We start from the raw sequence: 23,658 nt of genomic DNA, 5'->3' as shown, positions 1-23,658 counted from the left end.
AAACGAATATTAAAACAAACCCCAGGATCAACAGCTACTCAGGAAGGAAAAGAAAGGAGGGGGAAGGAGGGAGGGAGGGAGGGGGGAGGGAGGGAGGGAGGGAGGGAGGGAGGGAAAAATAAGGCAGTGACTGCTCACCAACTGCTTCCTATGCCCTGTGGATTTCTTGTCAATGATTATTCAATCTCAGGCCTGACCTTTCTATTCTAAATAACACTGCAATATCAGCACGGCCCAGCCCGCAGCTTTTGCAGGAAATTAACTGTATCTGGTTCTCACAGGAGACCCAAGAAATCCCCTCAGTAACTAAGCCCAAACCGGTTTACAGACAAAAGGACCCTGCATTATCATCTTCTCCTACATTCCTCCTAATACCCGTCTAAATATCACGGGGCTCCCAGCTGTTTAATTCTAATAAATACTCATCTATTCTCAAAACAGACAAATGTTAGGTCTCAGGTGGATCTCGAGCAGTTTGTGTGGCAGGAAGAGAAAATGGGGGAAAGAGAAAGAATAAAACAGCTTCCAGCCAAATGGAGATTTCCAGACGGGTACAGTACTTCCCTAAGAAAACGGCTAATGGCTCCTGGAAGAGCCAGAGTGTGAGGTGACTTCTAAATGGCTGTGTTTAGAGCCAGTGTCCACGTTGAGATGCCCTTTCTTCCTTTGGTGCAGCCTTGGGTTTCTGAGCAGCCAAAAGTGGCAGCAGTTTAGTGAAGCATACCCACCCAGCTGGTGTTGCTTGCCTCTTGCTGATGTGTGTGGGGAGTGTGGAAGGCATGGCAGAAACAGGCCTCAAGGCAGGCGGCAGGCTTCTGTCCGGATGTCAGCTTCCCGACTCTGAGTCAGAGTCTGCACCTCAGTTCAGATGGTCGCATCAGACAAGAGAGCCCTACGCAGAGGAAAAGAGGAGAAGAGAAGCCTAGACTTTTATGATGTTGGGAACAGTGTCCAAATGATGGAAAAGCAAGAAGAACTAGCATTCTGAGGGAGGAGAGCACCCCGACTGGGGTCAGGAATGTGAAGAAATTCTCCCTGCGTGGGCATTTTGGTCCCTCGTGAAACCTACCTAGCTTTAAACATATGCTGTGGCTAGGACTCCGGCAGAGGTCCCTGGAGAAGACACTTGCTCATCATCTGAGCCTGGCAGCTTATGTCCAGGTAACACTCAGCTGGAGACAGGATGCGTCACCTAGGGAAGCAGGTGAGGGTTTCTACTCAGATCCTTTGGTCCCTCTAAGACCCGCTTACCACATTTTGCGTCAGGTGACTTTAGACGGCAAGCTGTTTCATGCTTAGAGCAGCTAGAGATCTCAGTTGTGTCTAACTTCTACTCCATCTCCTCATCTAAGTCACTGATTGCATCTGCCTGGCTGGGAGAAAGCCCTCCTGGCCACAGGCAAAGGGACTGCTGACAGTTTAAAGGTCTGTTCTCCTGTCTGTGGCCTGAGAATGTGAGTTCAGTTGTAGAGACAGTAATATCCACCTCATGAAAACCCTACCTGACTTCCAGGGCGTGGCTGTCACCTTACATTCTCCAGGTGTTTCCTCAGGTGCTCTGCTCATAGAGATCACAACATTCTCTCAACAGCCAAAGCTTCTACTGTGTGGAGCTCTAATTAGACACCAGGTGTTTACCTCTTTAATTGTATGCTCTGGAACAAGCTGGGTGTGATGGCATGTGTATGTAATCTCCAGCACGTGGGATGGAAGAGGCAGACAGAACTCTGGGAGTTCAAGGCCGGTTTGGTACAGATAGCAAATTTCAGGACAACCAGGGCTATATAATGAGACACTGTATTAAAAGCCAGACCAAACCAAACCAAACCAAACCAAAAAAAAAAAAAAAAAAAAAAAAAAAAAAGTAATGCTTAGAACAGTTGGCAGTAATGCTTCAATGGAGCCATTAGACCATGGCAAAACTTAAAGCCATAATTCCAAACCTATGGTTTAAAAAATCCATGTGATCCTTCTCACTCTTTTTGCTTTCCTTGCCAGGGATACTGGATGAATTCACAGGTCAGGACAAGGCCGACTGCCTTCCTGAATTTGGTTCTAACATTTTTTTTTAAGACCCAAGGATAGGTCCATGGCAACTGGCTCACATTGCCTCTAAACCTCACAGTGAAAGTCACTCATGGGCTTTGGCTCCACCCCACTCAGCAGGAATTAATGACCTTATCAAGCAAGGCCTGGCCTAGTCGAAAACTAAAAACATCCAGCAAAGTAAAAGAATCCAGCGAAGTAGCAACCAAAGGGGTAAACAGTTGGTGCTTAGTAAGAGGTGCACACAGTAGATGGTTCAGCTATTCAGAGAATAGGGTTATCTCCATGAGCAGAGTACCTGGGGAGACATGTCAAGAATGTAAGGTGACAGCCAGGCCCTGGAAGATGGGTAGGGTTTTGATGAGTGGATATTACTGCCTCCAATTTATTGGCCCAATAAATAGGCAGTACATGGAGGGTAAATAAATGCAAAGCACTTTGGCAGTTTAATGTGGGTGTGCACACAGGCGCAAGCAGCTGCTGATGTGGGTTTTCATGGACTAAGTGAAGGCATTTTCCTGCAGCTTCCATGGAGTCTCATTTTAGGATGTTTTAGTACGTACACCTGCCCCTTCATAGACAGATGGGATAGGGTCTTAGACAGGTCAAGGCCCGAGATAAACAGTTCTCAGAGCCTTGGTAGGGGCTTACAGGCTGTCTGCAGCTTTGTTCTCTCATCCCCTTGGAGTCCCTGGTGACCCTCGGATACACCACCTCCGGAGGACCTCTGGCAGAGTCCCCTAATCCCCAAGCTGAAGGGACCTCCTCCCAGGAAGAACAGAACACTGTCCCCCAACCAAGTGTGTTGTTCTAATGTACAGCAGCATCACAGCAGACAAGGAACTTGGCTTACACCTGTTTAACAGGATGCATCGAAGTCAAGCTTTCCCTTTACAAGGACAGAGACAATATCTCATATTTACGTCTATGATCCCACCCTCTGGTCCAGCAACAGACAGTGCTTAATGCCTGTGGAGCAAAGAATTCTCCAATTCAATGCATCTTCATCTTTTGCGGGAGTGACGCGAGGTTGGAACATGTGAGGTTCTAGAAATGGTCCGAAGAAGGTTATGAACCTTCTCCCCAGGGGGGAGGGGAAACTACCTATGCACGTGACTTCTGTGGCAGGAAGACTGAGCCCTGGGCCAGGAGACATTACAGTCCCCATATAGCACCCCTCTGCCTGGGCCTTCCCAGTGCTGGGAAATGCAGAGTCTCCCCACTCGGGGACAGTGTTGATGGTTTGGCGTGTATTCTTTGTGTAGTGAGCAGCAACCTTCCTTTCTAGAACTCACACCCGGCCTTCTTGCTCTCCTGAGTGGTTTAAAGCAGAGAAGGAACTGGAAATTTGTCACAAGGGATGTTTAGGCATCATACACAAACTGCTCTTCGACTGTTTGTGAGCATACACCCAGAGCCTTCACGGGCTTTCTCTTGCCTCTGCCTGTTTTGCTCTTATTTTACATCTCTTTCTTGATCCTAGCCTTATTCATCACCACCCCTGTGAACGTGTGAGGCCCAGGGAGTGGCAGAGGACACAGATACTATCCCTTCATTCCACACGATGCACTGGCTTTATGCTACCGAAGTAGCCTTCGCTTCCTAGGGGACTTCTCACACCACTGAATCTTAATTATCAGAGAGTCAGTGATGTGTCCAAGCCTTTGCTCAGGTGTGTGGTTTATAACACCCATCTCCCCACCGGGCGTTCATGCCACTTGCTGTTCAGGTCTAATCGTATTGCTTTTACATTTATCCTTGTTAAATGCCATCCTATTAGATTTGCTCCCTGAGTCCAGCCTAGTGAGACCTTTCTGGATCCTGATTTTGGCATCCTACATATTAGCTCATTACTCTCAGACTGTGTGTCTAATGTGTAATAAGGAGCTACCACTTCCAGGCTGTTTCTCTGAACAGATGCTACACTCTACAGAGCATAGTAGCCCGTTCAAATTTCTTAAGGTGTGTGCCATGACGCTGGTTTTGTTTTGTTATTTATCTTATTTCATTTTAGTGAAACAAAAATCTTCCTATGTAGCCCAGAATGGTGTGGAGACCAGGCTGGCCTTGAACTTCAGGACTTAGCCCCTGACTGCTAGCAGTACAGGCGTGCACCATCATGCCCTGTTGACAGCCATTTTATATAAAAAAGAAACCCATGACAACCCCCAGAAAATTTAAGAGACTTATCTAGAGACACACAAATATGTAAGAGGGTTAGGATGTGAGCCCACAGTGTGACCCAGAAAGTGGGGTTCAATGCCACCACACCATGTCCCTGCCAGCACAACCTTGTTTTAGACAGGACCAGTACCCTGTGGCAAACACTGTGGGCTATTGCAGTCCAGGGAAGATCCTTTTCCCTTTACTGGCATCTTACCTTTCTCATTACCCACTTTTATCACAAGCAAGAATTACAGGAATTTTGTTCACTCTTTGGAAGAAATCAAATCAGGAATTCTGTGTTGTTCTGAGACCTTCCTTCCTAGGAGCAAGTGATGCAGATAGGATGTGTCTCATTTGGGGTCAATTCATGATGATCTCTGTAAACCACAAATTATTCTACTCTATGCATTGAAGTCATCATAGAAGTCAAGCCTAGATTCTTTCCTAAGACTTCTGAACGTCCTTGGTTTGTTGCTTTAAGGGATACACATTCTGTCAATCAACCTCTAAAAGCAACAAATGAAAGAGTCCAAGATATCCCCATTATTGTTCCCTTAAACAGGTCACATATCCCCCCTAAGTAATGATGGGTAAACCTTCTAAAATGTTGCACAAAAAATTATGAAGCCTGTTTAAAATTCCAGCCCATTTGATCAGAGCCAGTCACCACCACAAACTTCATGCATGACCCTCGTCCTTGGTTGGCTTTTATTCTTGCCAGTCTTTACTTTCAAAAACACTAGTTACATAGCTTAACAGTTTTCTCACAGTTATCTTTGACCTGAGACCACGGTGAAATAAAGAAAAAGAATAAAAGGAGTGGAAACAGGAGAGGCTCGGATTCTTCCAGAAATAGTTTGGAAAATAAAAAAGGGGGTGGAGGGAGGGAAGGAGTGACAGAGGGAGGGAGGAAGGAAGAAGCATCACAGAAAAGGGTTCATGTCTTTTGTCCTTATTCTTAAAAGGCCTAAAAATTAAAATAAAGGCAACAAATACAGGCCCCTATAAAGGGCCTAGCATCCCCCAGAATTCTGAGCATTGCTCAAGAGCTGTTCCCTCTTGGGGTGGTTGACTTAAGTTTTCCTTTTCTACATTGAGTATAATTGGATAAGTAAACAGTGGGGCTTGTCCAGTTTGGAAATTAGACTTTTTTCAAATAGAATCGTGTTCCCACCAATTATCAATATGGTCTCTCCTCCCTGTTTCTCCCTTTTGACACCCTTGTTTGATTGATATTTTATGTGTGCATATGTGTTAATTCATTTACTTACTTATTATATAACATTAAATCTATGTTATATGTATGTATGTATACATACACAGATAACTTCTTATTGCATAATGCTCATAACATTTTAATGTGTAAAATCAATGCAAACCCTTGTAGGTATGGAGATGGGGCTATCAGAAGCAATGAGCTTTCCATTCTAAGCCTTCCTTCATGAACATGTGTCCTAGATTAGATTGCATAAAAAGGAGGGTGTTGAGCAATAAAATTCACCACCCTCTGCTTCTCTTCAGTTGTAGGTGCAGTATGACCCCACATCCTCGTGATGCACATGCCAAAATAAATTGACTCCTCCTTGAATTGTTCTCTCTCTCTCTCTCTCTCTCTCTCTCTCTCTCTCTCTCTCTCTCTCTCTCTCTCTCTCTCTCTCTTTCTCTCCCCCCCCTCTGGTTTTTCAAGACAGGGTTTCTTTTTGTGCTTTCCTGGATCTCTCTTTGTACACTAGGCTAGCCTCAAACTCACAGAGATCTGCCTGCCTCAGTTACCTGAGTGGTGGGAGTAAAGGCATGTGCCACCACACCCAGCTGTAATGCTTTTTCCTAAGGGCATTTTATCAGGCTGTTCATGAAACCTTTTAGTATGCAGGCTAAAGACCCAGAGTTATAGTGAATTCCCTTCCAAATAGATTCATAGGTATAGAATGAAGGAAGGGAAAGATCCTTGAAAGCATCAAAGCCACCTCCCATCACTATGTTGGTGGATGCAATCCGTAGACACCCCTAACACAGCATGGTTGGGGAGGCCTGATGGCTGGGGAAGCTGCCTGGATCTGAGGTTAAGTTGAGACTGGAAAATGTAGAGAGGTTTTCATAGTTGTGAAGGAAAAGGGCAAGAGAAGTGTAAGTGGGCAAAGAAGCTGCCAAATGGAAAAGGAGGCCCAAGAAACTCCCTGCTGACCCAATACTGAGCTCTGCAGCAAACCCCCTTTTAACTGAACCCCACGGTGAGCAGAAAGTCACTGCATGCCACTGCCATGCGTAGCCACTGCCTGAGGCCGCCAGGCGCAGCCACTGCCTGACACTGCCATGCGCAGGCACTGCCTAAGGTGGGCCTCAAAAGAGCGAACTAGCCGAGGGTGTCAGCCACCCACAAGACTCTATGCCAGGCTGTGTGAACCCTTGTTTGGTTTTTCTGTTTGCTTGTTTGTTGTTGAGATGGAGTCTCAGCATGTACACCAGGCTAGCTTTAAACTCTTGACCCTCCTGCTGCAGCCTCCTACATCCTGGGAGAGAGCTGAGGACCACTTTGCCGAGCTATAAACCCTTCCAGAATCAGGATGCAAAGAATGTACTCATGGTTTCCATGTCTTCTATACAGTGAGAACTGGACCTTGTGTCAGCTTTATGTAAGTTCTAAATATATACATTTCCAGTGACTCCTTAATAATAGTAATGACTATTTCCCCCATTGTAAAGTAAAAGTATTGTTTTTAACACATTACAATTGCCAGAAGAGGAAAGACAGGAACACACTTGTATAAATATAAATGTGTATGTGTGTGTGTATATATATATATATATATATATATATATATATATATATATATGTGTGTGTGTGTGTGTGTGTGTGTGTGTGTGTGTGTATCTACTTATATGTGTATATGTGTACACACACACGCACACATATATATCAAATGATTTTTCATTAAAACATTTTACAGCAGGCATCTGAGCAGCAATTGAAAATGGCCTGAGGTGTCTTGAGAGCCGGGGTCAGTGAACTCAAAACAACCTCTTGAATTTTCCATTAGTGCATAGTTAGATGAAGTAATAAATAAATTATTATTAAGCACTTTGCAAATAGAGTGTTATGTAAATGCTAGATAATCATAATAATACAGTAGGATGCTGATCTTGATAAACAGGTCGACTTCTATGTCATTTAAAATGGATGGCGCAGCAGTGTCTGTGAAGATGAATGAGGTCCATGCTCACCAAGCTCAACTCAATAATACACCGAGTCTTCTGCTAGGAGGCTTTGGCCTCTTCCGGAGTGGCTGACTTCTCTTTCCCTGGTCTCTGTGGGACAATTAGCAGAGGAGAGGGATTCTGGCTGGGCTTGAAGGCGTAGTAAAAGGCTCCTATGCAGGGATATTGAAAGGAGGCCTAGGTGAGCGCGCAGGGATTTGCATTTCTGAGAAGTCAGGGCTAATCTATACCAGGCTGGGGGCAAGGAATTAACATTTATTGAGCGCCTCCTGTGACCCAGACCCTGTGCTCACTCGGTGCTCCGTGTTTATTATCTCATTCATCCTCCAGGCCAGCACATTAAGGTAATAGAGGAACGGAATAAAGCGGAAAGCACTGCTATTTTCTCCAGAAAGGCAGGGACTGACCCAGTGCAGGAGGCACTGTTTGCGTTCCACCTTCCTGGGTAGGGTATGCAGCTGGAAGAAGTCCCCGGGAATCAGCAGAAGCTAGGCCCAGTGAGCCGCCATTGCCCACAGAGGCTGGCACCTTCCGAAAACAGTCATTTGTGTGATGAGTGACGCCTTTCTGCGGCACTATACCTAAGGACTTCCTTTTTCCACCCCTGCCGAACGTAGCACACACCACAGCCCCGTGAACCCTGGTTCAGGCCTTCTGTGCCTGATAACATAGATAGCAGAGGCGTGAGTGCAACATTTCGTCAGTGGACTATGTACACCATTCCAGTTCTCACAACACCCCCTGATACACACCGCGTTGCTTCTCAGGTGAAAACACTTAAGGCTTTTGTTATGTACCCTGCCACATCCTCTCCCCCAAAAGTGCAAGAAAAAGGGAGGCGAGAACCGAGAACCGAGAACCGGGTAGGTCCACGCATCCTGGGATTTTTAACTACCTGATGATCTTATTTCAGTACCTGTTGACTCTGAGATCTAAGTATTTGGAGGCTTGTTTTCCTTTCACCCACAACTGGGTTATGCTCTTGATTAATTACCCTTTGTTTAACATGCAATATTCTAAAGATATGAACATAGCTCAATTGTGTGTGTGTGTGTGTGTGTGTGTGTGTGTGTGTGTGTGTGTGTGTGTTAGGACCTTTGTTGGTGTAAACCGTCCACAAAACCAAATATTTGAAGAGTACACTTTGATAAGTTTTGAAACACATATATAACTGTCACACTGTCAACACCACCAAGAGATTGCTGTTCATGACCACCAAACTCTCCTTGCTAGCGATCCAGTCTTTCAGATTTGTTCCTTTTCCCTAGGCAACCATTGGCCTGCTTTTTTTTTGTTTGTTTGTTTTGTTTTGTTTTTTCCTCACCAGTTATAGCTTGCATTTTCTAGAATTTTGTGTACATAAAGTCTCACAGCATCCAATCCTTTTGGTCTGGCTTCTTTCATTCAGTGTAATTATTCTGAGATTCGCCCAAGTATTTTTGCTTTTTCTTTGTTTTATTTACAGAGGTAAGGACTTTGAATGATCAGTATGTGTCTTACAGGATGTTTCCATCGGACCCCATCCAGACTCAAAATTGAACTTCTATCATTTATTATCTGGGCAGTAAGGGGAAGTTTCTTAACCTGTCAGAGGCTTGGGTTTTTGTTGTTGTTGTTGATCTGTTTGGTTTTTCATCTATGAAGTGGGTAAACTGCATAGCATATGATCTATACACAAAAGGCATTTGATTTTGCTACTAAAATAAAAATTGTTATACACTAGAGTAAGAAAACCCACATACCTCTTTGTATTCAGCAGAGCACTTGACATTCACTAAAGATTTAGAATGTGATGGAACAGAGGTGGGGGAGAGATGTTATTCCAGTTCAGGAAACTGAGCACTTCCTATTTGTCTGACATTGAGATATCTCAGACTTTGAGAAATTCCTGTTTAGGTTGGAGGGATGGGGAATGAAAGATATAAATAAAGTCATTTCAGTGTTAAGAATGACCTGGATTCAAAAGGCATTTAGAAGGCGAAATCAATAGACTAGGTGGCTGCCTCAAGCAGAAATGAAGGGAAGCAGGTTGGGTTAAGCTATCCACAAAAGCAGAGAATTAAGACAAATAGATTTCTGTAAACCGGTAACAGGAACAGTTCTTGGTGTCTTGGCTTAGGCTGTAATAGAAGATCCAGGTGGAAAACTTCAGGAGTCACTTGCATTTCTGTGTAACTGATCTAGGGAGTTCAGGGTGGACGACAAAGACTCGTGAATTTTTAGCTACACAGAGAATGGTGGTGCTACACAGAGTGGGTGAGTTCATGTAGGGAAAATGTGTGGAATGAGATTAGATGAGCAACACATTTTTAAACATGACCACACAGCAGAATCGGAAGACACAATAATGTTCTCACATGGACCAGTCCTACTGGAAAGGTTTTCAAACCGACTAATTTCAATCACACACCATTTCAGCCATGTGGTTAAGTGCAGTTCCAAGAAGTGGAAGCTCTTCAAAGCAAACTCAAATGACTACTTGGGTGTGGCCCTTTATCTAAGAAGAAGATGGCTAGCGAATAGTAGACAGAGGTCCAGGTGGGACAAAAGAGATTTTGATGTGCTAAAAAATAAATCTCATATAACAACTGAGGCTTTTCCCCCTATTTTTCTCTTATTGAAAATAGATTTTTATACAATATATTCTGATTATGTTTTCCCCTCCCCTAGCTCCTCCAAGGTCCTCCCCTTTTCCCCCTCCCATTCAAATCCATACCTTTTCTGTCACTCTTAGATAACAAACAGGCATCAAAAGAATAATAATAATAATAAGATCAAACTAAAACAGTATCAAACAAACAGAAGAAGAAAAAAAGAGAGAAAAAACAAACAAACAAACAAGAAAAAGATGCAGAGAAAAGCAGGAGAAACACAAATAAATACAGAGACCCTAACATTCGTACACACAGACAAACACAAAACTGAAAGCCATTAAATATATCACACTATTCCCCTCCCCTAGGTCTGAGACAGAAGAGGACCTGCTCCCCCACCATATGACAGCTTATCAGGTCTCATTGTGGTAGCTTGTTTACCCTTCCTTTGAGTACCACCAGGCCTCCCCATGGAGGGGAAGTGGTCATGTCAGACTTCATGTCAGAGTCAGTCCCCACTCTCCACACAGCTGTGGAGAATGTGCTGTCCATTGGCTATATCTGATGCCTGGTTGGTTGGTACAGTAGTTTGAGCAGACCCCCACAAGCCTTGATAATCTTCTTGTAGGTTTCTAGGACCCTCTGGATCCTTCTATTTCCCCATTCTCTTATACCTCTCTCACCTGGAGTCCCAATAGGAAGTCCCAGCATCTATCCCAAACTCCTGCTAAGAGAAGACTTTCTTAGGACATCCCTGTTGAGCTAGTGTCTAATTATAAGTGAGTGTATACCATGTGTATCTTTCTGGGTCTGGCTTAACTCACTCAGGATGATGATTTCTAGTTCCATCTATTTACCTGCAAATTTCAAGATTTCCTTGTTTTTAATAGCTGAGTAGTATTCCACAGTTTCTTTATCCATTCTTCAACTGAGGGACATGTAGGTTGTTTCCAGATTCTGGCTATTCCAAATAAGGCTGCTATGAACATGGTTGAATGTAAGTCCTTGTTGTGTGGTGGAGCATCTTTTGGGTATATTCCAAGGAGTGGAATAGCTGGGTCTTGAGGTAGCTCTATCCCCAGTTTTCTGAGAAAGCACCAGATCGAATTCCAATGTAGTTGTACAAATTTACACTCCAACCAGCAATGGAGGAGACTTCCCCCTTTCCACATCCTCACCAGCATGTGCTGTCACTTGAGTTTTTGATCTTAGCCATTCTGATGGGTGTAAGATGGAATCTCAGAATCATTTTGATTTGCATTTCTCTGATGACTACGGATGTTGAACATTTCTTTAAGTGTTTCTCAGCCATTCTATATTCCTCTGTTGAGAATTCTCTGTTTAATTCTGAACCCCATTTCTTAACTGGGTTATTTGGTTTGGTGGTGATTAATTTCTAGAGCTCTTTATATATTTTGGATATTAGTCCTTTGTCAGATGTAGGGTTGGTGAAGATCTTTACCCAGTCTGTAGGCTGTCGCTTTGTTGACAGTGTCTTCTGCCTTACAGAAGCTGCTCAGCCTCATGAGGTCCCATTTATTAATTGTTGACCTTAGAGCCTGGGCTGTTGATGTTCTGTTCAGGAAGTTATCTCCTGTGCCAGTGAGTTTCAGGGTGTTGGCTATCTACTGCTAGGATTGTAAGAGACAGAGGAAGTGGGGGACACCAAAGAAACAAAGCCCTGTAAACATAGCAGGACCAATGTGCATATCAACTCACAGAGAGTGTGGCAGCGTGCACAGGACCTGCTGGGTCTGCGCCAGATGGGATCATGGAGCTGAAAGAACTGGACACATGGCTCATCCCTAACACAGAAGCGATCTCCAATTGAAAACACACTCATAAGTGGAAAACTAGTTCTCTCCAATGGAGTCTCACTGGGGATATTAAACAATTGTGTTTTTCTGTTTTGTTTTTGTTTTTGTTTTTTTCCCCAAAGGATAGAGGGGGCTGAAATACTGACCTGAAAAGGAATTTGTTTTATGTTACTCAGTTGTATGTTGACTTTTCTATGCCCGAAACTGTCCCTCTATGTGTCTCCATACCCCTTTCCTATTTATTCATATCATATCATATTATTTCTTATTCATTCACCAAACATACCTTAAGTATCTTCCGTGTATACGTAGCATATTAGAACCTAGAGACAGAGGAGTAATAGTGTTTAGTTCCCACCAAGAAAAACTGAAGAATGCATACTCTCAGGGAACTCAGCTCGTTGTCAGAGCATCCTTCACTGACATGGTGTGTGTGTGTGTGTGTGTGTGTGTGTGTGTGTGTGTGTGTGTGTGTGTCCACACTGCACTGATGTGCTGAGACACAGCTATGAAGGAGGTGGCCAATGGTCACCTGATTCATCAGGTGGCTGACCCACAGAATTGCAGTGACTGAGGTACCATCAGTCCATGGCTGAGCTCCAGACCTCCCCAGCCAAGCACTCTTACTGCTAAGGGGAATGTTTTTGTCCCAGCTCCCAGAAACCCTCATCCTGGGCAATTTGCCTTTGCAATTTCCTGGTTGTCTACTTTATCTCTTTCAGCTGACACATTTGACAGGTCCTTGGGCAGGGTGTATATTTTGGGGGGGGTACTGACTTTAGAATAACTTGCCTTTGGTCAAGCACTGTGTCCCCCAGGTATAAGCGGGGCTTTGGGAGAGCTACCATCATGCACGTACCCCTCCCAAACCCCACTGTTCATCTGGAGAGAAACATGCTTATCAGTTTTACATGTGCCAAGGAGCACTATCAAAACCAAATTAGCTCAAACTGGCCACCATTCAGGTCAGCTAATTAAATTAGCTATTGTTGCATTACTGATAAGGACAGTTTGGAAATGGAAAAAAAGCTGCTCATCCCAGCAGCTATAAAGAGAAAGCCAAGAAAATGTGTTAATGGGAACACTGTGAAAGGAAACCCCTCAGACTAGCAATGGTACCCGGGGGCTCTGGTGGACTGTTCTATGAGCCATCTGCTCCAAGATCATTGCTCATAGCCCTCCCTGGCTCTAGTCCTTAGGAATACTGCTGCTTTCTGGCTTTCTGGTCCCCATCTGTAGCCAGGGCAACTGTCTCCTTCTCTCTTCACCATGATCATAATCCTTCTCACAGTGTAGAGAGAAGTGGGGACTGGAACCTTCTCTGATGTACTAAAATGTAGCGCCCCCAACCCCAATTATAAAAGTCAGCTGATAATTGGACTGGAAGAGCCTTATGGAAACAATACGAAGAGAAAGGGAAGAGAGAAAGGGAGCAAAAGAAAACAGAGGGTCAGGAGGAAACAGCTAGATGCCTGCTGAGCAACCACCCCATTAGTTAGCAATAGCCTTTTGATTGTGAGTGCTGTGTTGGTGAGGCTGCAAAGTAAGTTGTCGGCTGTCTTCTAGATCAGCTGGACATGCAGACTTACTGTAGGTCAAGAAGCCAGTGTCCTAGGACTCTGGACTTGAGTAGAGCTGCAAGGACAAAGAATGTTAGGGAATCCATTCTCTCCGATGTGACACTGCTACCTGCACTATGGCCCTCCTATCAGCAGCTCTACCCCTCGCAGATCTTCACACCAACCTGTCCTGGTTCCCTCTCATTTTCAACACAGGTTATCCAGGTCTCCTAAAGTCCATGATGCACTCTCTTGAGCTTATAATTAATCTGCCTCGTGAAACCCCAAGGACTCAAGAATTTGTAGCTGAACTCGCTTCTTTGACAAGATGAGGTCACAGACCTGGGAACATTAAGTGCTTTCTAAAAATCATACAGACAATAATTAGCATATTTGGAGTTCTCATAGAATCTCCAAGTCTTCGTAACAGCGCTGCTTGGGCATGACACCCACTCGCTTTATCCCCCTAAGATAATGAAGACACGACTCAAGACTGCACCTGGGAGTCCACAAGGAGAGCCGGCAAACTCTGCATCCATGCCCTCCTTCACTCTCATGGATCCTTTTCCTACTGACTTTAGAGACCCCATTGCAGGCTTTCAAATCATAGGAAAATATTCTGACCATGAGGAAACAAGTGAGCTAAAAGCTTATTTAACATATTATCCATGTGTCACTTCATACATGTTTAGTGTCATTGACTATTGAGTATGAATGCTCTGTACCCAAATCATATTCAACATGTCCAATAGCGTGGGCTAGAGTACTTTCTAATAAACAAACGTGCTGTCTAGCAGCATAATGAAGGATGGCAGTGATATAGAGAAAAACACTTATGTTGTGGGGGAGTGTGTGAGTCTAACTAGGAAACCTACAATGGGTGCTTTGCTGTGAACTTTAACTTTGAAAGCTCCCTCTCCAAGCCTCAGTCTCTTCTTGTACAAAGAAGTGAACTGCCTGTCCTTCAGGCTCTAGTGCCCTAAGAGAAAATGGCATGACTAGGCTAATTAAGAAATTCCAAAGGTGTATGAATTAGGGTACTTACCAGGATATTTGATTATTAAGATAAATCTCCAACACCTATAAAAATAAAAAGTTAAAAGTAAGGAACTGTTTCCCAAACCCCTGGGTTTGCCTACATGTTCATTATGAGTACCAGGCAGGGTTGAGCCATCCATCTTCAAGTGCAAGGGTGCTAAGCCCGCGAGACCCAGTGCCTCCTATCAATAGATCACTGGAGGAACATCATTAGTGCCCCCACCTCAGAAGAAATCTGTCTTCCCCCAGTGTCAATTTAATCAATTGTCAAATGGGGAATCTTAAGGAAAGAGCTCTCCTAGCTCCGGGCAAGTAGGTATTTACAAGCCTCCAATAAAGTCATATAATTATCACTTCGTGTCTGATGATACAAATACTATATAGTGTAACATAAAAGAGGGGAAATGTCATTATGATCCTACCATCTCAATGCAATGGTGCTCGCTGTCTACATAGTCTTCCTGAGGTACACATGCCATAGTTTAGTAGTCTGATTTAGTTTTAAAAAGTAGTTAAAAGCTGGTTAAGCCCAACTTGACCAGTGTTTGAGTTGAGAAGTCAAAGTTGATGACTCCCTTCCAAACTGTGCCAAACACTCTCTGTTTTCCCTTGATCCTCAGAATCTGCGCTCCCTACCCCACCCCACACACATACCTGATTCTTCTTCATATGGTCCAGGGGTGAAGCTTCATGGCCTTCTCACCTATGTAGAGACAAGTATTAATTCTTGAGTACATTATTAACTCCTGGGGGGAAGTTATGTTCTCTTTGATGTTTTTGCATTGGTACAGTGTTCTGTCCACACTTCCCCAGAGAAAAGAAGATGCTTCTGTGGTCCCCCTTGTTAGCCTTCGCTGACCCATAAGAGGGTCAGGAGAAAATATTTGTCACCCATCTTTTTAGCGATGATGAAGGCAGAGAGAAAGGTGTAGAGGGATGATTTTGGACTCAAGAGTGTGTAGATGGTGTCCTGGGCTTGAGTCTCACCTGCTGTGTAATCTGGAACAAGTTAATGTCTCTAGGATCCATTTGTGCCTACATCTTTAAGATGTGGACAGTAATAATTATTTAATATAGTTGTTATAAGGATTAAACAAGTTGATGTAGGGGGATGCTACAAATTAATTACTTTTTTTCTAAAAAAAAAAAAGTGGCATTCTAAACAAGTTATTCCATTGAACTCTTGCTAATATTTATAGTAGAGGTTTTTTTTTATGTTACATGAATGAAAAACTAACTTCAATTTTTGGCGACCGATGAGCCATCTCAAGAGTCATCGAAGTCCAGGCCTTTCTCTTTTCTTCCTATTTTCAGCTGGTTAGCTGCTCACTGAGATCTTGCCAGAGGGTGGGGAATAGAAATAAAAATGGAAATTGGCCAATTTGACTCTTTGATAGTCGTCCTGATGAATGGCCACATGGAAGATGTGAAAGTTGTGAATTAAACTGGAGTTTTGTCTTCTCCCCAGGATATGTCGAGAACCTACTGATCCTCATGGTGACAGCTGCCTCTCTTCTCCTGACTGAAAAAAAAAAATGTCTTCCTCTACCTGAACAATGGCCTGTCTTCTGGGGTAATGCATAGAGACTTCCAAGAAGTAAGAGGGTATCTGCTGGCCACTCATATCAGACGGAGCAAGCCTGGCGAGCAGGGAGCTAGCAGATGCTGTAACTAGAGGATGGAGCATCGACAGAGTTCCAAAGCAATAATCACTCTCCTTTCTCTTCTCCACTAATCCAACAATCAAATAACCACTGTTAAGCATTTACTGTGTACCACCATATAATAGAAAACATAGTGAGTAACTACATATATAAGGTAACCTCTCAAAAAAAAAATGTAATACAGTTAAAAAGTAAGAGTTATGCATGTGACAACTAACCACATAGGGGAGAGAACATGGTTTCAAGTATAGCATCTCCCACATGGCAATCACCGTGGCAGGTGTTGCACATGTACCCTTTTGTCTAATCCGTACCACATCTCCAAGAGGCATTCCTGTCCTCTAATGGATGATGACACTGAGCGTCGACAATATTTAGTGACTTGCCCAAGGCCGTATAAACAGAAAAGCATAGAGCCTACTTTCAGGGTTAGATGCACCTAGCTCTGTCGTCTATGCCTTGTTACTAACCCACAGCTGCCAGTGAGCAAACTCAGAGCTCAAAGACATCATTTAGTGCAGCTGAGCCAAGACAGAACTCTAAGATGCTTATCAGCAATATCTGTTCCTCCAGTTCTACTCAGCCCATTGATAGGTCAGGAAACTAGTTCTAGCCAGAGGATAACTGTCTGGATTCTGTAGGCAGAGATGATGAACTACCAGTGACCACATGCCAGTCTAAGCTCAGTCATTACCTATGTGTGCTCATCTGAGCAAGTTGCTTCCCTCCCCTGGGATCTTATGTCATCACTGGTAATATTGTGTAATGTCACACTCTGTCACTAGGCAGCTCTATGGTAATAGCAAGCTCTAAAATCAAGTGGACGCGAGTTTGAATCCTGGCTCCATCCTCAAGCAGTACGCTGTTGGGCAAGTCATGTGTACAAGAGAGATAATACTACTACCTCAGGGTCTCTGCCCTTATGGCTCATTCTCCTTGGGACAGTTCCCAGTAATCCACAAGGTCTCCCTTATACCTCCTTCAGGTATTACTCAAGTCACCCATTAGCTAGGCCTCCTTCAAACACAGTCTCTAAACCACATTTGCCATTTCCTACTTTCTTTCCTCACGCTATTGTTTTCCTAACCATTCAACACCTAACATTCTATACAGAGCACTTGATCACCTTATTTATTGCCTGTTCCCACTTCTCGCCTCTAGACTGTAAGCTCTATATGGGCAGGGTTTTTGGTTTTTGGTTTTTATTCCTTACTGCTGTATCCCCAGTTTCTAGAATGATTTAGGTGCTTAATAAATATTTCTTGCATAAATGAATGCATGTTGTGAGGATAATTTGAGTCAAGTGTTTTGCATGGGAACTATCACGTGCCAAACACATGTATGTTATCTGTATGGCTGGCAGTTGGTGGTGTATTATTCTACCTAATCTCAGTGGAGCACATACATTCTCTTTCCCTTTCAGATAACCAAAGATTAATTAGCATTCTGACTTGGTGATTTTGAAGGCCTATTTCTAAGATTATTCAAAAACAATCACATACTGTAAAACTCATTGTCTAAAACCTATAAAAGGCCTGTGCCTCTGTTTCTCAGGGTCTGCAGCTTAAAAGAGCTGGACAGACCCCATCATGATGGCTCAATAAATTCCTATTCCTATACATTTACATCGACAATGGACTCTGTCTCTTAGTGGAGACTCCGGAGATAGACTAGAGATCTCTCTAGAGGTCTCAGTCTTACAGAGTCATTATAAGCCACAGCAAAAGTATCATAATAGAAATCAAATATTTGTGGAACAGAAGCATACCTTTCATCCAGAGAATCATATTCCACTTGAATAGGGAATACCATAGGAACCAAAAAGAGATGGAGTGCCTGCCCACAGTATTCCAAATAACCATATGGCCAGACATTCTATCATCAGTTAGGTTCAATCAGACTCACCAAAGTTCAAAACACAGCAGACTTGTTGGTGGATCTGTTGCCTATTTCTTTTCCTTTCTTTTTTTTTCCCCTATTGGCTCTTTCTAAGATAGAGTGTTATGTACAAGATTATAAACAAATGGGCCCACAGGACATGGCCTTCTGCATGAGTGGGTAGCCCAGATGCCTATTTATTCCCCTATTGCTACAGTGGTGTCTCCATTAGCTCGTGGGTGCCTGCGTGCGTCTGGATGCTTGAGGGATGCCTGATGGTGAGTTGAGGTGGGGATAGGCTGAGCTTTGTACATGGTTGCAAATTCCAGTGGCTGGCACCGGTACTACTCCCACTTAGTGCTCTGCAATGCACTGATGTGGAGAAATTCTCCCAGTGGACAGAACACTGAGAAGTCCACAGATCATCTGTTTAGTGTGGTAATAGAAGTAGACAGGAGAGAGAGGGAGGGAGGCAGATAGGGAGGGAAGTAAAGAGGGAGGGGAGATGTGGAGAGAGAGAGAGAGAGAGAGAGAGAGAGAGAGAGAGAGAGAGAGAGACCAAGACACCGAGAGAGAGACCGAGAGAGATAGAAAGTCAGAAAGATAGAAACAGTAAAGACACATAGCCTGTCTCTAGGCAACGACTTAACTTGGTTGGGGATATAGAAACAAAGACACATAAAAATCAGAAACACAGCAAATCTGGAAAGTGTGTGTGTGTGTGTGTGTGTGTGTGTGTGTGTGTGTGTGTGTGTGTGTGTGTGTGTAGACACAAATAATGAAGCTCTTAGAATCACTTAATTAACAGTTCCCTGAGAGTTTCCCCATGGATAAGGCGCTAAGCAATCAAATACACAAAACAACCCAGAGAGATGATAGAAGCCTGCTCTTTGGCAGATATTTGGGTGGTGACACAATGGGTACATCAATGGAATAAAGGGCCCAGTTTCCCACTCAGCAAAGATGACACATTTATTTCCATTGATCAATGTATAAACAGCAAAGACAAACCTAAACTCTTCCCTCAGGTGATCCCAGTGTGGTACCATCCCCGCAGGAGAAACAGCCACTTGTAGCAACTTGGCACCATCAGATATCTTCTCCCCTGGAGGGAAAAGCAATCAGTTTGAATAGGATTATCATTTGAACTTGCATCCACGTCTTTAAGTCCTTAGCTAGAGTCAGTCACCCTTTGAGGTCTTCCACTGACAAGGCTTCAATGTGCTATTTCATTGGACCAAAACTCTGTTGCTGTTATATTACAGCAAAGAGCAGTTAAGAGCAAGCAAACAGCCACAGAATATGCTTTTTCTAGTATATTCTAAAAGTCAGTAGGGAAAGGAATTGTGAGTGCGTGTGTGCCTATGTATGTGTGTGTGTGTGTGTGTGTGAATGTCTGTGTGTCTGTCTGTGCATCTGTTTGTGTGCATTCACATGAGTGTACAGGTGTGTGTGTGTGTGTGTGTGTGTGTGTGTGTGTGTGAATGTCTGTGTGTCTGTCTGTGCATCTGTTTGTGTGCATTCACATGAGTGTACAGGTGTGTGTGTGTGTGTGTGTGTGTGTGTGTGTGTGTGTGTGAATGTCTGTGTGTCTGTCTGTGCATCTGTTTGTGTGCATTCACATGAGTGTACAGGTGTGTGTGTGTGTGTGTGTGTGTGTGTGTGTGTGTCTGTATGAATGTATGCATGCTTGTGGAGGCCAGCGTAGAGCACCTCATTCTCTATTGCTTTCTGCCTTATTGAGATGGGCTTTTTATGTGTGTGCCAGTGATTTCAACTCAGGCTCTCATGTTTGCAGTGCAAGCGCTCACACCTGACACCATTGCCCCAGCCCCAGGAGTAAAGGAATCTTTGAAGTCAGTGTCAGCTTGGAAACGATGCCTTGCAGTATCATGCACTGTTTGTAGGATCCTGTGGATATTATAAAGCAGCAGCTCCCAAACTGGTGGTCACAACCTGTATGGCAGGGGAGGTGGGGTGGTCAAACGACTCACAAGTGTCACTTAAAGCCATTGAAAAACACAAACATTTCATTATAGTTCATATCGGTAACAAAATCACAGTTATGAAGTAGCAACAAAAATAAGTTTATGGTTGGGGTCACCACAGCACTGAGGAACTGTGTTAAAGGGCTGCATTAGGAAGGTTGAGAACCACTGTTATAAAGCAATGGCTATTATATGATGCTGTGTCCTTGGTGTAGAGAGCACATGAATTTGAAACCACAGCATAGCAGGCTGAATGACCCCGTTCCTATTACTCCAAAGGACTTACTTTAGGGATTTGTGCATCCTGTCTCCATAATACCAGCCCTTGCCATCTGGAAGTCTTTCACAAAGAAGAACTGATTATTTTTTTTCTATAAGATACAGAAAAGCCTCTTGAACAACCAGCTATGGGCGCTGTTGGAGCACTTTAGACTCATGATTTCAGGAATCCAGGAAGTGAGTCAGGGGTGACTGACCTAGATTAAGAGCAAGTGCTGTTGTTAATGGTGGGAACAGACCAGAAAACTTGTGATATCCCAGAAATTCTGGTCACTGTCCTCCTCAAACACAGATGCCAGCACTTACCTTCTTGGTCACAAAACATTGCAATAACCTCAAGCACCCCCAGCAAATCACATTTCTTCCACAACAAAAGGATGAGAAACAAGAACACTGGGTGGGGGGGGGGGAACACTGCAAGGGGGAAGGGGAACACTGCGGGGGGGCCGTGGAATACTGCGGGGGAGAGTAAGGAGGGGGAAACACTGGGGGTGGGGGGCGGGAACCAAAGTACACTTTGACCAAAATGTAATAGTTTACACACTGACTCCAATTAGCTGGTGTTCTCCTCCAGGGCCCCTTAGGGCTCTCTCACAGATGGGTGCTTGTGATAATTTCATGTCAACTTGGCTAGCTTACATTTTGCCCATATATTTGGTTCATCATTTCGGTGTGTGCCTGTGAGGGTTTTCAGAAAAGACACGTGTTTGGCAGTGGGCTTGGTAAAGCAGAGAGCCCTCTCCAGAATGAGTGGGCCACAGCTCACCCACTGGGTCCAAATAAAACCACCTAAAACCAAAGAGGGAAGAATCTCTCTGCTGTGGGCTGGTGCTGAGGTATAAGCCTTAGTTTTTCTGCCCTCAGACTGGAATTGACATCATCTGAAGACCTGGTGGTTAAGGTTCCAATGGGCTGAAAGCCTGTATCATTGGTTTTCTGGTTCTCAGGCCATCAGACCTAAGTAAAACTATACCTCCAAGGGCCTTGAACCTCAGGCTCGCAGAAAAAGGTTATGGGATCTGTGAGCACTCATGATCACGGGCAATGAGTTCTTATAATAAATGCTTGTTCCGATGTAATTTATTAATTTTAACTCACTAATGAACCTACGTAGTGTTCAAGGCAATGACTCTAAGACCAGCCTCAGTTAAATCTACATGTAACATGTATGTGTGTGGGTGTGCATATTCATGTCAGTGTACTAGTTCATGTAGGTGTGCACATTTGCATGCGGGTGTGCTTGCACATGCACATGAAGGCCAGGGGACAACCTTGAGCATCTTTTTCAGTTGCCCCCAACCTCACTTTTAGAGACTGGTTCTCTCACTAAACATAGAGCTCAATGGACTCAACCAAAAACTGGCTGGACAGCAAAGTTCCAGGGATCTGTCTGTCTCTATCTGCCCCCACTACCTCAGGGTGGAGTTACAGATGCAGGCCACCACATCCAGACTTTTCACATGGGTGCTGGAGATCTACACTTGGGTCCCCGTGTTTATGAAGCAACATGTGCCAGCTAGATTTATGACAACCTGACACAAACTATAGTCAGCTGAGAGGAGGGAACCTCATTTGAGGAAATACCTCCATAAGATCAGGCTGTAGGCAAGCCTGTAGAGCATTTTCTTAATTAATGATTGATGGGGGAAGGCCCAGCCCACTGTGGGTCCTCAGTCCTATAAGAAATCAGGCTGAGCAAGCTATGTGGAGCAAGCATGTAAGCAGCTCGCCTCCATGGCCTCTGTGTCAGTTCCTGCCTCCAGGTTCCTGCTGTGTTTGAGTTCCTGTCCTGTCTTCCTTTAGTGATGGATACAATATGGAAAGGTAAGCCAAATTAACTCTTTCCTCCTCAACTAGCTTTTAGGTCATGGTGTTTCATCACACAATAGAAACCCTAACGAAAACAACGAACTTTATTGCCTATGCCATCTCCTCCGCCTTATAGTACACATTTCCCCCTGCGCTTATGGCTTAGGCCAGACCCACACAATGTCATTTTAGAGTAAGGTGGCGAGTATGTGAGGCACATTCAATCTTCCTTTCCTCTTGAGCAGCTCCCCTCCACATCTCTATAGGAGGTGGGTGATACTGCTACAGTCCAAGCCGGGTGGGTCTAGGCAGAGCGTTCTCAGCACAATGCAGCCAATCCAGTGATGCTTGCCGGGCTGCTGTTTCTTTCTTTTTTATATGACTGTCATTCTTTGCAACAGCAGGTGTCCCTCCTGGCAGCAAGGAGACCAAACACAGAGCAGACCCTACTAAACTTCACTCTCGAATATTCAGCAGGTTTCCTATGGAGATGTTCAGTATTTTAAAAAGCCAGTCTTCCTCAGGGAAGGAGGTGAGAGCATGAGAATAAGGGATGAGCAGGGTGCATGCCACATGAATCATCTCATCTTTTTGATTCTTCAGTTGCTATACAGATGCCTCTTTGGGTGCTCTTATGGAAGTTATCTCTGCTGTTAAGAACAAGGTTACAAAATGTGTAGGTTTGGAATAAAAGCTTGTATTTTACATGTTCAAATAAGTAAACAAACAAACAAAACAGAGAGTTCCACATATGACAAGATAACAGAAACCTATGCCATGGCTCCTTGAATGTACTTTAAGTTTGCCTTAAAGGGAAAGATTGGAAAGCTGAGCCTGGCAGCCACAAAGTTCCTCTAAGTTGTTGTCTATAAAGCCACAACCACTGCCCACTTCCAACTGCCACACAGCGCTAAGCCACTGAATTTTCAAGTCCTGGAGTCTAAGATCTGTGTGTGTGTATGTGTGTGTGTGTGTGTGTGTGTGTGTGTGTGTGTGTGTGTGTGTGTGTGTAGGCTGTGAGATTTTGGAAAGATAACCTTTACAACATTGTCTGATAGTATAGTGTCTTGTTGGCTCCCTTAGCATGTGAGTTACTATAGCTCTTCTCTGATAAGGAGTGTGCGTACACACACACACACACACACACACACACACACAGAGTGTTACTCACATTATTGCCAACCTTCCAAAATCTCTTGGGGCTGACAGAACTATCTATGAATATGCCTTTTCTGGAACAAGCTGAATTTGGATTCTAGAAATGGGATGAAGGCCAAGAGTTAGGCAAATCGGTGGCTGCTGCAGGTGCACCTGCACCCATTCTGGTGTTCACTCTATTGAGCCTGTCGTGCTTGCAAATCATACTTTGAACTTAGCAAAATATGTCTTCTGCCTAAGCTGTATCTGGCCTTATATACCTAATGTGAAAAATCAGTCTGCATATAAGGGCGGGCAAGGGAGCTTAAGTCAAAGATGTCAATCCCGTTGACAAATTGGTGGAGTATGGGTCTACCACTCCAAGCAGATCTCCACTGGATGAGATTCAGAGGCAGAAATGAAAGAATGGTGGAGAGAGAAATGGAAACATCCCACAAAAGACCACA

General features: G+C 44.0%; 1 protein-coding gene across 2 annotated transcripts in view; it reads left to right on the top strand.

Moving 5' to 3' along the window:
• Pbx1 (PBX homeobox 1) overlaps nucleotides 1–16,086 on the top strand; it is a 308,608-nt gene extending 292,522 nt beyond the window's left edge. The window contains exon 9 of one of the 2 annotated variants that reach the window (XM_051147799.1): nucleotides 15,905–16,086. In XM_051147799.1, coding sequence (XP_051003756.1) covers nucleotides 15,905–15,925 — 21 coding nt within the window. In that variant the 3' untranslated portion in view covers nucleotides 15,926–16,086. The remainder of the gene's footprint in view (nucleotides 1–15,904) is intronic. The other variant, XM_051147802.1, reaches the window with a different exon arrangement.
• Nucleotides 16,087–23,658: the final 7,572 nt, after the last annotated feature.

This window comes from Acomys russatus, chromosome 6, assembly GCF_903995435.1.
Source record: "Acomys russatus chromosome 6, mAcoRus1.1, whole genome shotgun sequence".
Classification (NCBI taxonomy): Eukaryota; Metazoa; Chordata; class Mammalia; order Rodentia; family Muridae; genus Acomys; species Acomys russatus.
This window is presented reverse-complemented; position numbering and strand designations above follow the sequence as displayed.